This window comes from Leopardus geoffroyi, chromosome C1 (assembly GCF_018350155.1).
Source record: "Leopardus geoffroyi isolate Oge1 chromosome C1, O.geoffroyi_Oge1_pat1.0, whole genome shotgun sequence".
In the NCBI taxonomy this organism is placed as follows: Eukaryota; Metazoa; Chordata; class Mammalia; order Carnivora; family Felidae; genus Leopardus; species Leopardus geoffroyi.
The window spans coordinates 34,858,661-34,870,725 of NC_059328.1; the positions used below are offsets into that span (position 1 = coordinate 34,858,661).

Here is a 12,065-nt window from a genome sequence, read left to right on the forward strand (position 1 = left end):
AAAGAAAAACTGTAGTCCAACAAAAGGAGAAGAGATAAAGCACAGTATGGAAATACAATGGAAAACTATACAGCAATGAAAAGGCCAACTACTAATATACACAACAACCATGGAGGACTCTCTCATATGTCATGTTGAGCAAACGAAGGCAGACATAAAAGAGTACATTTTGTATGGTTCTAGGTATTAAAAGTCCAGAACAGGCAAAGTGAACCAAAAGTAATAGAAGTCAGAACAGTGGTCATCTGGTAGGCAGAGGGCATTACTGACTGAGAAGGGACACAAAACGTTTTCTAGGATGATGGAAAAGGTTCTTGATCTTGATCTGGGTGGTGGCTGCACACGTGCATGCTTGTATAAAAATATATGAAGCTATACACTTCACATCTGTATACTTTATGTATCCTAACATGCCTACTTCATACCTTGGTTTCTAAAAAAAATAGAAAAAAAAAGTTGGGTCTCAAGAGTCACACAAAGAGGTTTTTTTTAAAAAAAAAAAAAAAAACACAAAACTATCTCACCCAAAGTAAAATATTTTCCAGGAGCAAACTCCTTCTCCTTGGAGTTCAGGGGACAAGCCCTCCAATCTTCAGTCCCTATCTGCCAGAGGACAGAGGAGCCCAAATAAGTGGCCAAGGCCTGGGAAGGTCCAGAAATGTTCAAAACACAAAGGAGTGCAGACTGAGTCCCAGGTCTAGGAAGCAGTGACAGCCTTTATTCTGTATCAGGTGAGCTGTGGGGAAGCAGAGATGGAACATATGGTCAAGCCATGCCACCAGCTCGTTCTGAGGCCCTCTGAAGCAGCCTGTCAGATTCTGCCATAGAATCAGACTTCCAGAGATGGTCCTGAAGAGCCATAGGACCAATCTGTCTTCCTGACAAGCTAGACAGACATTGGCTGAGCTACCCCAACTCTGGGCTATGCAAAGGTCTCAGTGCCTACAGCCCCTCCTGCCAGCAAAGAGGAGACAATAAGACCCTCACAGAGGGTCAAGGGGAGTATAAGAGTATAACTCCAGGGGCTACTACTTAGCCAGCAACACTTGCCTCACAATGAAGCAGTAAAGAGACATCCATCTAGTCAGTGGCTCTATAGCAGGCCAAAACATGAGACTCCCACCACTGCCATAAACATCTCAAAGCCTGATCAGTTACTACACAAACGTCTTGATCTTTTATCGGGATTTTAACAAAGCAAAACTTCCATTCCAGGAGTTCCAAAAATCACTAAAGTGCTTTAGACTCTGTTACCTTCCTAGTGGATGAGGAGATGAGGCCAACATTAGAGCCCCCCATTCAGGCTCAAAAGTACCCAGAATGTGGAACACCAGAGGCTCTGCCTGCCAAGGAGGGACTGTACTTACTGATCAGATAACAGAGCTTCTCCCCAGTGCCCCCCAGGTCCAAAGTCCTTCCAGAGCAGACCAACTACCCCAAACCCAGGCTCCAAGGCAAGGACACAAGCTGAGTTGTCTGCTGACCTGCGGCTCCAGGACCACAAGCAGAAGAGAGGAAAAGGGATGCAGGCAGGGACCTAGGAGTCCCCATGGACTCCACAGAAACCTATTCTTGCTCTAGGGTCTGCCCACAGGAAATGGATTATCCCACCAGGCCCATACTCAGGAGCCCTTTACCACTAGTGCCAGGCCCCAGGACATGTGTCGGAAGGAACTCTCAGGTCTCTGTGAGTAGGCTGGCCCCAGAGACCTGAGAGCTCTGGGGGGAGGCGGGGCACCCCTCGCTCCTCAGAGCCCAAGAACTCTCGGCCCAAGGAGCTGTCAGGCTAACGAGGCTACCCCACCGCCACTCCATCTGAGCGTGGCAGCCTGCACCGCACGACTGGCTTCAGGTGGCTCTTCTTTAATTAATGGCATCCCAGGCTCTGCAGGGAGCTTCACCCTACAATGAATGGCCCTCTCTCATTAGAGGCAGGCCTGCCATGATGTATTCAGGGCGAGGGCCAGGATTCATTTCCCTGTCTGTGGGTTGGGGATGGGAGGGAGGGGAGAGGCAGCAGGGAGAGATTTATATCGAGTGACTTGGATTAGCTGCAGCTGAAACATGACCCCATCAACTCAAGCTGCCTTCTTGGGGCTAACCCGATGCACCTCTGCTGACGAGAGGGCTCTAGGGAAGCTGAAGGGAGGGCAGAAGGTCTGGTTCTTGTTCTCTCTGGGCTTAGGCTACAGCTCAAAGGCCCAGAATTCCTATACAACCTCCAGAATCCCCTCCCCACCTGCCACACACACTCAGTGTGCACTGGCAGCCTGGTCTGGACTCTGAGCCAATCTTGCCCACCGAGAGCCTCTTCATGGCCAGGAAGCTGACCCACTGTCCTCCAAGCTATAGGACTGACCATGGCTGGCAGCTGGCTTTCGTCACTACTTTCTTTGGGAAATACCCTCCCTCCCTACCTCAGAGAAGGAGTCCATACCATAGTAATGCCCCCATATCTGCTGTCTGGAGAGGACAGCACCCAAGTACATTCTGCCACAGAGCATCTCAGACCACAGACTACCCGGCGCTAGGGAAAAGGCAGGCATTAGTCTGACATGAAAACACCCTGTCAGCTATCACCTCACTATACTGAGTCATTAGACTGAACCCCTACCTCTACGGTGGGGAGATTCTGTGTAATGCTACTTCTTCCCTCCACCTCCCCTTGAGGCCATCTCATAGGGATCACAAGACTGAACAGGGGAAACTGGGGTCTTTGGGCAAAAAGTTGTCTTAGAAAGAAAGCTGCTCTGGCACCCTGCTAGCCACACAGGTGATTTTAGGCCTGGGGGCTAGGTAGGATCAGGCTGGTAGCAAATAGCACACAGCCCTACAAACTCCCTCTGTAGACCCCAGTGAATTAGACATTCAGTTTTGCTTGTGCTTGGGATAAGAATCATACATCAGAGTCTATCTTCTATCCATCCTCAACCCTCTTAGAATGCCCAATTCACTAAGAGAGCTGGAGAGTCGGCCTTCACCTACCCCTGCCAGCCAATCAGAAGGCTGCTCTGCAGGCTTCCTGTGTCCCTAAGAGGGCCAGGGCAGAATGCCTATCATGTGTACACACACCCACTCCATGTCATCCACGCTTCTCCCTGGCCCTTGTGGAAGAGCATTCATTTACCCTTCCTTCCCTACTCAGAAAGAGATGTAGCTCAGTTCCGCTTTGCTAAGCCCTATTTGGCAATGTGTCTAAACACATGCAAACTTAATTAGTTCAGGAGGGGAGCCCAAGCACTTGCAGTGACAGATAAAAGTATCGGGAAATGAGACAAGTCAGGACTGCCAGGGAGTTCTTAGTCAAGCCCCTTCCCCCAGCAGGCTGCTAATCAAAGGTGATGCAGCTCAGAGCTGACACCAACTGGCACACCCATGGGCAAGGGCAAGGCTTTCATAAGCTTAGTGACATGATGAGATTCCCCCACGTGCTTCCAAACATACTATAGGATAGAGAATCCAAAATGACACTGGCAGTGGTTTCCTTAAAACAGATCTGAGGACTCATTCATTTGTAACTCATCAAGGAGGCTCTCAGCCCCAAATCATCCTTCACCACACCTCCTGGCCAACTACGCCCGCATAGCAAAACAAACATAACAGTGCAGACCTCCACCAACACCAGATCAGGTACCAGCAGCCTAGGGTGTCAGAGAACATCTGCCACTCAGTGCAAACAAAGGAAAGAAAGGCATTCCCACCATATCACAAAGCCATGGGCCATGAAAGACAAAAGCAGACGGTCAGATGGCATAGTGGTTAAACACATGGTTTCTAGAGTCAGAATGCCTAGGTTCAAATCCCTGCCACAAACTTGTATGAGGCCTTGACAAATAACTTACCTCTCTGGGCTGCAGTTTCCTCATCATTTATTTAAGGGAAAAAAAAAAGGGTTATAAAAAGAATTTATTCCTTAAGATTGTGGTAGAATTAAATGAGATTGTGTAAATAGCAGAGCAGAACTCCTGGTATATAATAAGTGCTCAATAAATGCTGACTATCTTTATTATCTAATATAAAACTTCCAGAGCAATCCCAGCCCTCAGTCTTGGAAGGCACAAATCTCTCAGAGAAAGCCCTTCACCCTGCTCCTAAGACCAAACTCCTCCATGGCCCAGGCCTACGGGCCATCTTACCCAGTACCCACCATGGAGGGAGGACCCAACACCCACTACTGGCAGTGAGAAAATCCAGGAACAACTTGCATTAACAGCACAGTTCAACCCTTCACACTGCAGGAAGGCCCAAGATTTCTTCTTCTGTTCCATTCTCCCTGAATCTACCTTCCATTGATCCTCTGTCATTCTTCCTAAGTACGGATTCCATAGGCCCACTCCATTACTTAGCTGTCATTTATTCAACAAATATTTATTGAAATACTACATGTCAAACATTGTCCAAAGTTATAATGGTGCCCACAATCTAGTGAAAGATACAGGTAAGTAGAATTTATACAATTCCATGTATAAGTAAATACATTCCAGAAACACACAGGAAGGCACCTAGAAAATGTCGTTAAGATGGATCCTAAGGGGGATGCCTCGTGGCTCAGTCGGTTAAGCGTCCAACTTCGGCTCAGGTCATGATCTCACAGTTCGTGGGTTTGAGCCCCGTGTTGGGCTCTGTGCTGACAGTTCAGAGCGTGGAGACTGCTTTTGATTCTGTGTCTTCCTTTCTCTCTGTCCCTCCCCTGCTCACGCTCTCTCTCTCTCTCTCTCTTAAAAATAAATAAACATTAAAAAAATTTTTTTAAAGATGGATCCTAAGGAACTGGCTAGCTAGAGCATCTGACTGGGGTCAGGGAGATGAGGTTAGAGAAGTAAGCAAGAGCCTTGAGGCCTCAATAAACTGTGTGACTTTGCCGTAAGGGCAAGAGGAAGCCTTGAAGGTACTGCGCGGAGGTGTGACATAATTTGCTGCAATTAGGAGAATGGCACAAAAGAAGTAAAACTGGGGTCAGAAAGACTAGAGCACTTTTGTATTCCAAAAAGAATATGGTGACCTGAACTAGGGCAGTGGTAGCAGGGATGGAAAGAAGGCAATGACTTTGAGAAACCTCTGGCAAGAAGAATCAACAAGAGTTGGCAATTAATCGGTTGTGACTAGAGAAAAGGAATCAAGGATGAGTCTCGGGTTTCTGACAGAAATACCAGGTAGAGGTTCCAGTCACAACTTGAGAGCAAGTTGGAGGACTAGGTGTTGGGAGAAAGATGACACCTGAGCTTTAAGGGGACTGTGGGCACCTAGGTGGAGAAACAGAATCAGTAGCTGGATGTGAAAGCTTGGAGTTCAGACGGCAGATAAAGCAGATTGCTTTTCTCCAGCAGGATCTCTGCTGCCATGTCAAAGCTGGAACCTACAGAGGCATTCCCTGCCTGGGTAGGCAGAGAAGACAGAAAATTGGTGAAAGAACACTAAACCCCATGAGGAGCTTCAAGAACCATGAGGTAAGGCAAAGGAAAGGTAGGTCAGGTAGGGGAGGCAAGCTGACCAAGGGTCGAAGCCATAACAAGTGTCATTTCTTAAACAAGTTGAGAAGGAAAATTAAATCCATGCCCACTAAATTAAAACCCACCTCAGCAGGATCTGTGACTACAGCATCAAAGCCCACAGAGTATCAACTCATCTGGCTTTGACAAAAGATGGACACAAAATGATTCTGTCGGGACGGGAGCAGATTTCTTTTCTCCAGTGGGATTTCCGCTGCCACTTCAGTTCCCATTTCTCAGTGCCTCACTAATCAGGCCCTTTCCAACAAAAGTGATGTGAAGCTGGTTGGGGGTGGGTGTTGGGAGAGAGGGGAAGGGCAGCAATGAGAAGGAGCCATGGCTCCAGAAAACTAGAGTGGGAAATGAAAATATTTTCTGAATTCCTTAGACTTAGTTAAGTCTGAAAATGGATGTCAAAATAAGAAGTAAGCCACATACTAACAAGTTGCGGGTGTCAATTTAACACCACCCTTGTCAGGCTCATCAGCAGCCTTTACCAGGCGCATAAAAAGGTGATGGCTCTGACGAGAGCCATCTGACGAGAGGTTCCAGGAACACCGATAAGCTGTGCACTGTCACGCAGCACTACTTAGGTTTCCTCTCTGGCTGTTTTTATTTTGTTACACATTTAATTAAGAGCCTTCCCAGCAGTTATGCGGAGTCCTGCTTCTAAAAGGCAGCCACAAAGCTCTCCTCCCCCCAACTCCTGCCACCTGACATCTGCTTCCCTCTTGCATATTCTTTTTCAGAGCTTCACTGGCCTTTTCAATACAAACCCAAACCAGCTACCAAAGTCTCCACAACCCATCTCTTTTAGAAGCAACATGGCCTTAGAGTTCAATTCTGTGTAGCTATGAATCTCTACCATTTTTTGCCTCAGTTGTAAATACTATTTTGTGTTTTGCCTCTATAAAAGGGAGATACCACCTTCTACCAGGGAAGATAGTTAGAAGGACTGAATGAGATATGGTACATGCTCATTAAAATTTGGTTTGTTTTCCTGTATGTTTGGATTCAATGACCCAATCCCTCTTCTTGATTACATCATTTTTTGTGAAGATTCAAAGCAGCCTCCTGAGACACCAAAATCTGTTCTGGGCCCACTGGGCTAAACTGGTGCTGCAGGCCAGAATGGGCCAAAGAAGACAACATCCTCTGAAATTCCCTCTTCTTCTTATGAAGAAACCAACTCCAAGCTTAGGAGGCCCGGCCAGATAGTCCCTACATGCATGCACAGGGAAGTTTTCATACACACATGTATGCACGTGCCATTCACAGTTAACGCAGAACATTCTGAAATGAAATGTGGGTGCCTGGGATATGAACACACCAAAGACTGAAAACCACTGGAAGAGTGGGAGTCCTGGGAGGTTATCTGGAGAAACTAGGCCTCTGGACTAGGCTACATGAGCCCCAGATGCTAGGTATCAGCCTGAACCTTGCCACCCCAAATAGCTTCTCTTGTGCTGCTGAAATCCACCTAAATCCCTTCTCTGCTTCAAGTGCTCAGAGCTTTCCAAGATGCCATAAATAAGAACAACAGCCTTCCTCCTCCTCACCTTCTCCATGGAACCCTCCCCTGATTCATATCTGCTTCCAGATCCAGCCTCCATAATTTCCCTGACACACGAGTGTCATCTGGGAGCACAAAGATCCTCTGGAGCTCTGGGAGTCATGTGCACACACCTAGACGTATGCGGTCAATGTGTGTACATGACCTAAAGGATATGGAGATGAGGTGTGTGGGTGTATATGTGATCTGGGCTTGTTCCTCTTCCTGTCTCACTTAGGGAGTTGGTGTCCTGTAGCAGTCTTGACATCCACCTGAATGCATAACTTCACCTCAATACCTAGCATCCAAAAGGCATAAAGAAGGACCTTGGTAAGAGGATAATACCTAATTTGGTAGGAAATGTTACTCCAGAGCCACTATTCCCCACCCCCCACCAATACCCCACCCTATGCACGAAGCTTGTGTGCACACGCGTACACACACATGCGCACACGCACACACACACACACACACACACACACACACACACACACACACACCCAGAATGCTTGCTATTGCCTTCGGTCACAAAGAACACAGAGGTATCGATTCTATCAATCCTCAGCAAACAGTGCCCCCACCACCTCCACCCCGCTTTAGCTCCCTGGGGGCTGTCTGAAGCCAGGTATCCATAAGGATAGACAAGAGGCAAAAGTGTCAACCCGGCAAAGGAACCAGTTCTGTCTTCTATAACCAGGGCAGGACCGAGAGACAAAGGAGAAAAAGCAATGGGGACAAAGGAGGGACAAGGAGGCTGGGGACTTGGGGAGCTCCCTATAAGCAGCCCTCTCTCATTCCACCACTGGGCCCTCAGTTGAATCATCAGGGCTTTGTATTCCAGATAAAAGGGTAGGATGGCATAATGGCTAAGAGAAAGGACCCTGGAGTCAGGTTGCCTGGGTTTGAATCCTGGCTCTGTGTGTTCTTGGGTAAGTTACTTAACCACTCTGTGCCTTAATTTTCTTATCCATAAAACAGGAATAAGAGTACCAGCGTTTATTAATGAGTTACTATTTCTAAAGCACTAAGAGTAGTAAATGCTATATATTTGGTTTAAAAAAAAAAAAGGATCTGGGGCACCTTGATGGCTCAGTCAGTTAAGCACCTAATTCTTGATTTCAGCTCAGGTCATGATCTCATGGTTGTGAGATTGAGCCCCACTTTGGGCTCCATGCTGGGCCTAAGGCCTGCTTAAGATTCATTCTCTCTCTCTCTCTCTCTCTCTCTCTCAAAAAAAAAAAAAAAAAAAAGAATCTTCTTTTAACCCCTTCCTCTCCTTTCCTTCCTTCCTTCCTTCCTTCCTTCCTTCCTTCCTTCCTTCCTTTCTTTCTTCCTTCCTTCCTTCCTTCCAGGACAATAAGTAACCCCACAACTGGAAGGGCTGTCCTGAGCAGTGGGACCTGGCAAAGGCCAGAAGGCCCCGACAACAGCAATCCCAGTAGGGTCCTTGACTTGTCTACTATTCCTTGTTCCAGAGGCAGAAGGCAGGCTCCCAGCCCTCTTCCCACCGTGGCAGCCCCAAAGATCCAGACACTCCCTGACTCAGCTGCCCTGTAGGCCTGTAGGCTTGGATGTGTAAGCCTGTGAAAGGAAGACCTGGCCCCACAGATTCCAAGCCCTGACAGCAAAGTAGTCCTTCTTGTACTCACATGACTTTCAAGTCCCAGTCTCCACAGGTGACAAAAATTGACTTGACGTTTGGATCTAAGAGGCCTTCCTTCGCCATCCACTCATCGACCCTCTGAAAAGTACACAACAAGAACAGATGAGATTTCCCTCTTTTTTTTCTTCCTGAGTCTGTGAAGAGCCACAACAGTGAAACGCAGATAAGCTGCTTGTAATCAGAGCAGGAAAAATCTGTAATCTTATCCAGCCATGGCTCTGCTCTCAGCCTTGGCTCAGGGCTGTGGGGGCACAGGGAGGACAATCCCTGCAGGAAGATCCACAAGCCCGAGTCGGGGGAGGAGGGAGTCTCTCCACTGTCCCACTGCCTGCCCCAGACAGGATAAGGACATATCCCAGTAGGCTGGTCCTCAAAAGCAGAGCCTAGCACAGACACAGGTTGCCCTGGGCCATGAGAACAGGCTGGAAAGAGGCCTCAAAGAGGGACTCCAATCCACAGGTTTCTTCATTCACTCACTCATTTCGTCCTCCTACCAAACGTTTATTAACCACATTTATGAATTTGGTGATTCCCCCCAATGAAAGTAAAGTTAATCTTCACTGTGAGTCTAGCAAAAAAAGCTCCCTTGCTGGGCTGGAACCCCTTCTTGATCTCTGGGATTGCACTGCCTATTTAGTTACTAAAAGCTCATAAACTGGCCCCAGACTTCATGTTTCTCCTCTCCTGGTTGAGGATTCAAATTCAAATTCGGTGGACTCTATTGAAGGCTGAGCTCAATTCCTAGACAGAGATAAAAACTGTTCCTAAACATGCTATAAGCATTTCTTTCCCTGCATCCCTTTGATCAGTTTTATTATTTGCACTCACATTGCAAGTACAAACATTAAAATCAGTATATAATGAGATAATTATCATAAAGAATTCATGAATTATTGCCTATTTTTCGGAAGATCCCAGGCATGGGGTGAGAGTATAGCAGATCACCATTGCTCCACTCATGCAGAAGGATTAGTTTTTAAAGGCAAAGAAGCTAGAAACATAGGATTGAAAGTCAGACACATCTGGGTTCTAACCCTGACTCTTCCATATCCTGGCTGTGTCACTGATGGGAAGTCATTTAAAAGTCATTTAATCTCTCTGAACTTCAGTTTCCTTCATCTATAAAACGAGGCAGATGACTAACCTTACAGGGTTGTTTTGAGAATTAAATGTAATAAGGTATTAAGTGCCTACCACAAAATAGACAGTAGGCTGAGAAGGCAAGAAAGGCAGATCATCATAATACAACATAATAGATGCAACCATGGAGAAGTGAACAGAATGCTATAGGACCAAGAGGACGAAGTGGCTAGCTCTATCTTTTACAGGGTAAAGAGTCAGAAAGGAAGGCTTCACAAAGAAGACAACTGAACTTGGGATTCTGTGGTTGGGTTTGCTTGACAGGATGGAACACAGGAAAAGATGCTACAGGCAGAGGCAAAGGCACACGCACAGTCATTTTGTATTTGAGAAGCAATTATGTGCTTAATGTCTGCCCTCCCCACCAGACTATAAGCACCATGAAGGCAGGGACTCTTATTTGTCTTATTCACAGTCTTAATCCCTAATCTACTGCAGTACCTTCTCACAAGACACCTACTGATTTACTGAAATATAAGTAGGGAATAGTGTGACCAATGTCTACAGTGTGTAGAAAGAAGGGACAGGAAATGAGGCTGGGGGCTAGGTTAAGCCAGACTGTGAAGACTCCAGCAAGTAATGGAGAGTCCATGGAAATCTTGAAGTAAGATGACTTCTAGCAGGTATAGGCTGGCTCCCCAGACATCTCAGAGATCCTGGAGGCCTGGTCCACACTGACACAGTCTTTGAGTAGGGCCAAGGATCCTATGTGGTTCCACGGCTAGAGCAGTCCCACTCCCAGGAGGTCAGAGCTGCTCCCTGAGCCAGACTGTGCTGACCCTCTTCACAGTCTGTACACCAGAGAATCCCTCTCGGGCCAAGAGTCTCTGCAGCAAGCTACATTCTGGACCTTCCACTGCTGAATGGCTTGTCTCCCCAGCCACTATGGCCCACTTGCACAGATGAACATGCACACTTGTATACCCTTTCCCAAGACTTTACAGAAGAGGTAAGGCAAACCTGGAGCTCCCTATGTCAGCTAACCTTGCTTCAGCTCACTGGCCTTAAAGCCCCAAGGGAAGTGCCCCATCTTCCAGGGGGGCTCTCCAATGCCCCAACTCCTGCACAGTGCTCTTAGATAAGAGCAAGACAGGACTGTCAGGAGCCAATGCTCAGCAAGACCAAGCCTTCCCCATGAGAAGCACTTAATACTCACAGGGGGTCCTTCAGAAGCTTAGGACGTAGGCCATTCACTCATGTGATAGATATTTAGTGAAAACATTCCACTGTGAGCCTGTCCAGGGAAGAGATACTACATTTGGAATAAAGTCTGCCCTTTTCCTTCCCCCTATGCTTGAACGGATAAAGAGCTAGAGGAACCACTGAGAAAACCCCCAATCAGCTGGGCTAGCCCTCCCAGCTACAGAAGGTCTAGCTTGAGTCCTACTTGGACCAAATTAGTCAGGCAAACATCTAGCTGGCCACCTGCTCAGAGACTTGGTTAGGACAAGAAGTTAGCTTTTTAGCTGTATGATCAACTCAGGGCTAATGGGACAAAGCAGAGCCTATTCTAGTCTCCTTGCCAGAGACTCCCTACTCAGGCTGATGCCAGGAATCTTCCCTCTTTACCCACACAGTGTGCTGAAGTAGCTTCCTGGGTGAGACTCAGAATCCTCTGAGCACCCTGCTCCAGGCTGGCCTGGGGTTAGCAGGAGGAAGCCTCCTGAAGACCACAGGTCCCTGGCAACCAGCACCACTGAAGAAAAAAAATCCTGTAATTTCAACAGCCCTAGTTTGGTGCTGGCCTACAGCAGGCATCTTCCTTTTAGGATCCTGGCCAGAGACATTCCAAGAAAAAAAGCTGCCTGCTCTCTGGCCTCCGTCACATGCTAGGCCCTGGCTGGGACATAGGAAAGGATGGGTCCCCTTTTTCTCCTTGAATCCGGTATTACAGGGTGCAATCCATGCTAAGGGGCCCCCTCAATCATAGGAGTTAATCTCTCCTGAAAAAAAGAGGGTCAGTGGGGCTGGGGGACACCTCAGAGCTCATCTTATCTTCTCCCAATCTATTGCAGGTACTCTAATGCTGACCCTACCCAGAGCTTGACCAGTCACAGAGCCTAGGCTTATACACTCCCAGGAACAGAGAGCACACCTGCCACTAGGTGAGCCTAAATCTGACTCCATCCTGAGGAGCCCCAGGAAATTCAGTCTGCATTTCTCTTTCCCATGGGGCAGAATCTCTTGGCTAAATAAAGAGATCTTCCTCTCTCTCCCTGCC

The 12,065-nt window shown here is 47.5% G+C and overlaps 1 protein-coding gene across 12 annotated transcripts in view; it reads right to left on the reverse strand.

The window, feature by feature from the left end:
* The window catches only part of ERI3 (ERI1 exoribonuclease family member 3), a 128,418-nt gene that overhangs the window by 75,825 nt on the left and 40,528 nt on the right, over positions 1 to 12,065 (reverse strand). For all 12 annotated transcript variants that reach the window (XM_045477079.1, XM_045477073.1, XM_045477075.1 and 9 more), the window contains one exon: positions 8,691 to 8,782. In XM_045477079.1, the coding sequence (XP_045333035.1) occupies positions 8,691 to 8,782 (92 nt within the window). The remainder of the gene's footprint in view (positions 1 to 8,690; positions 8,783 to 12,065) is intronic.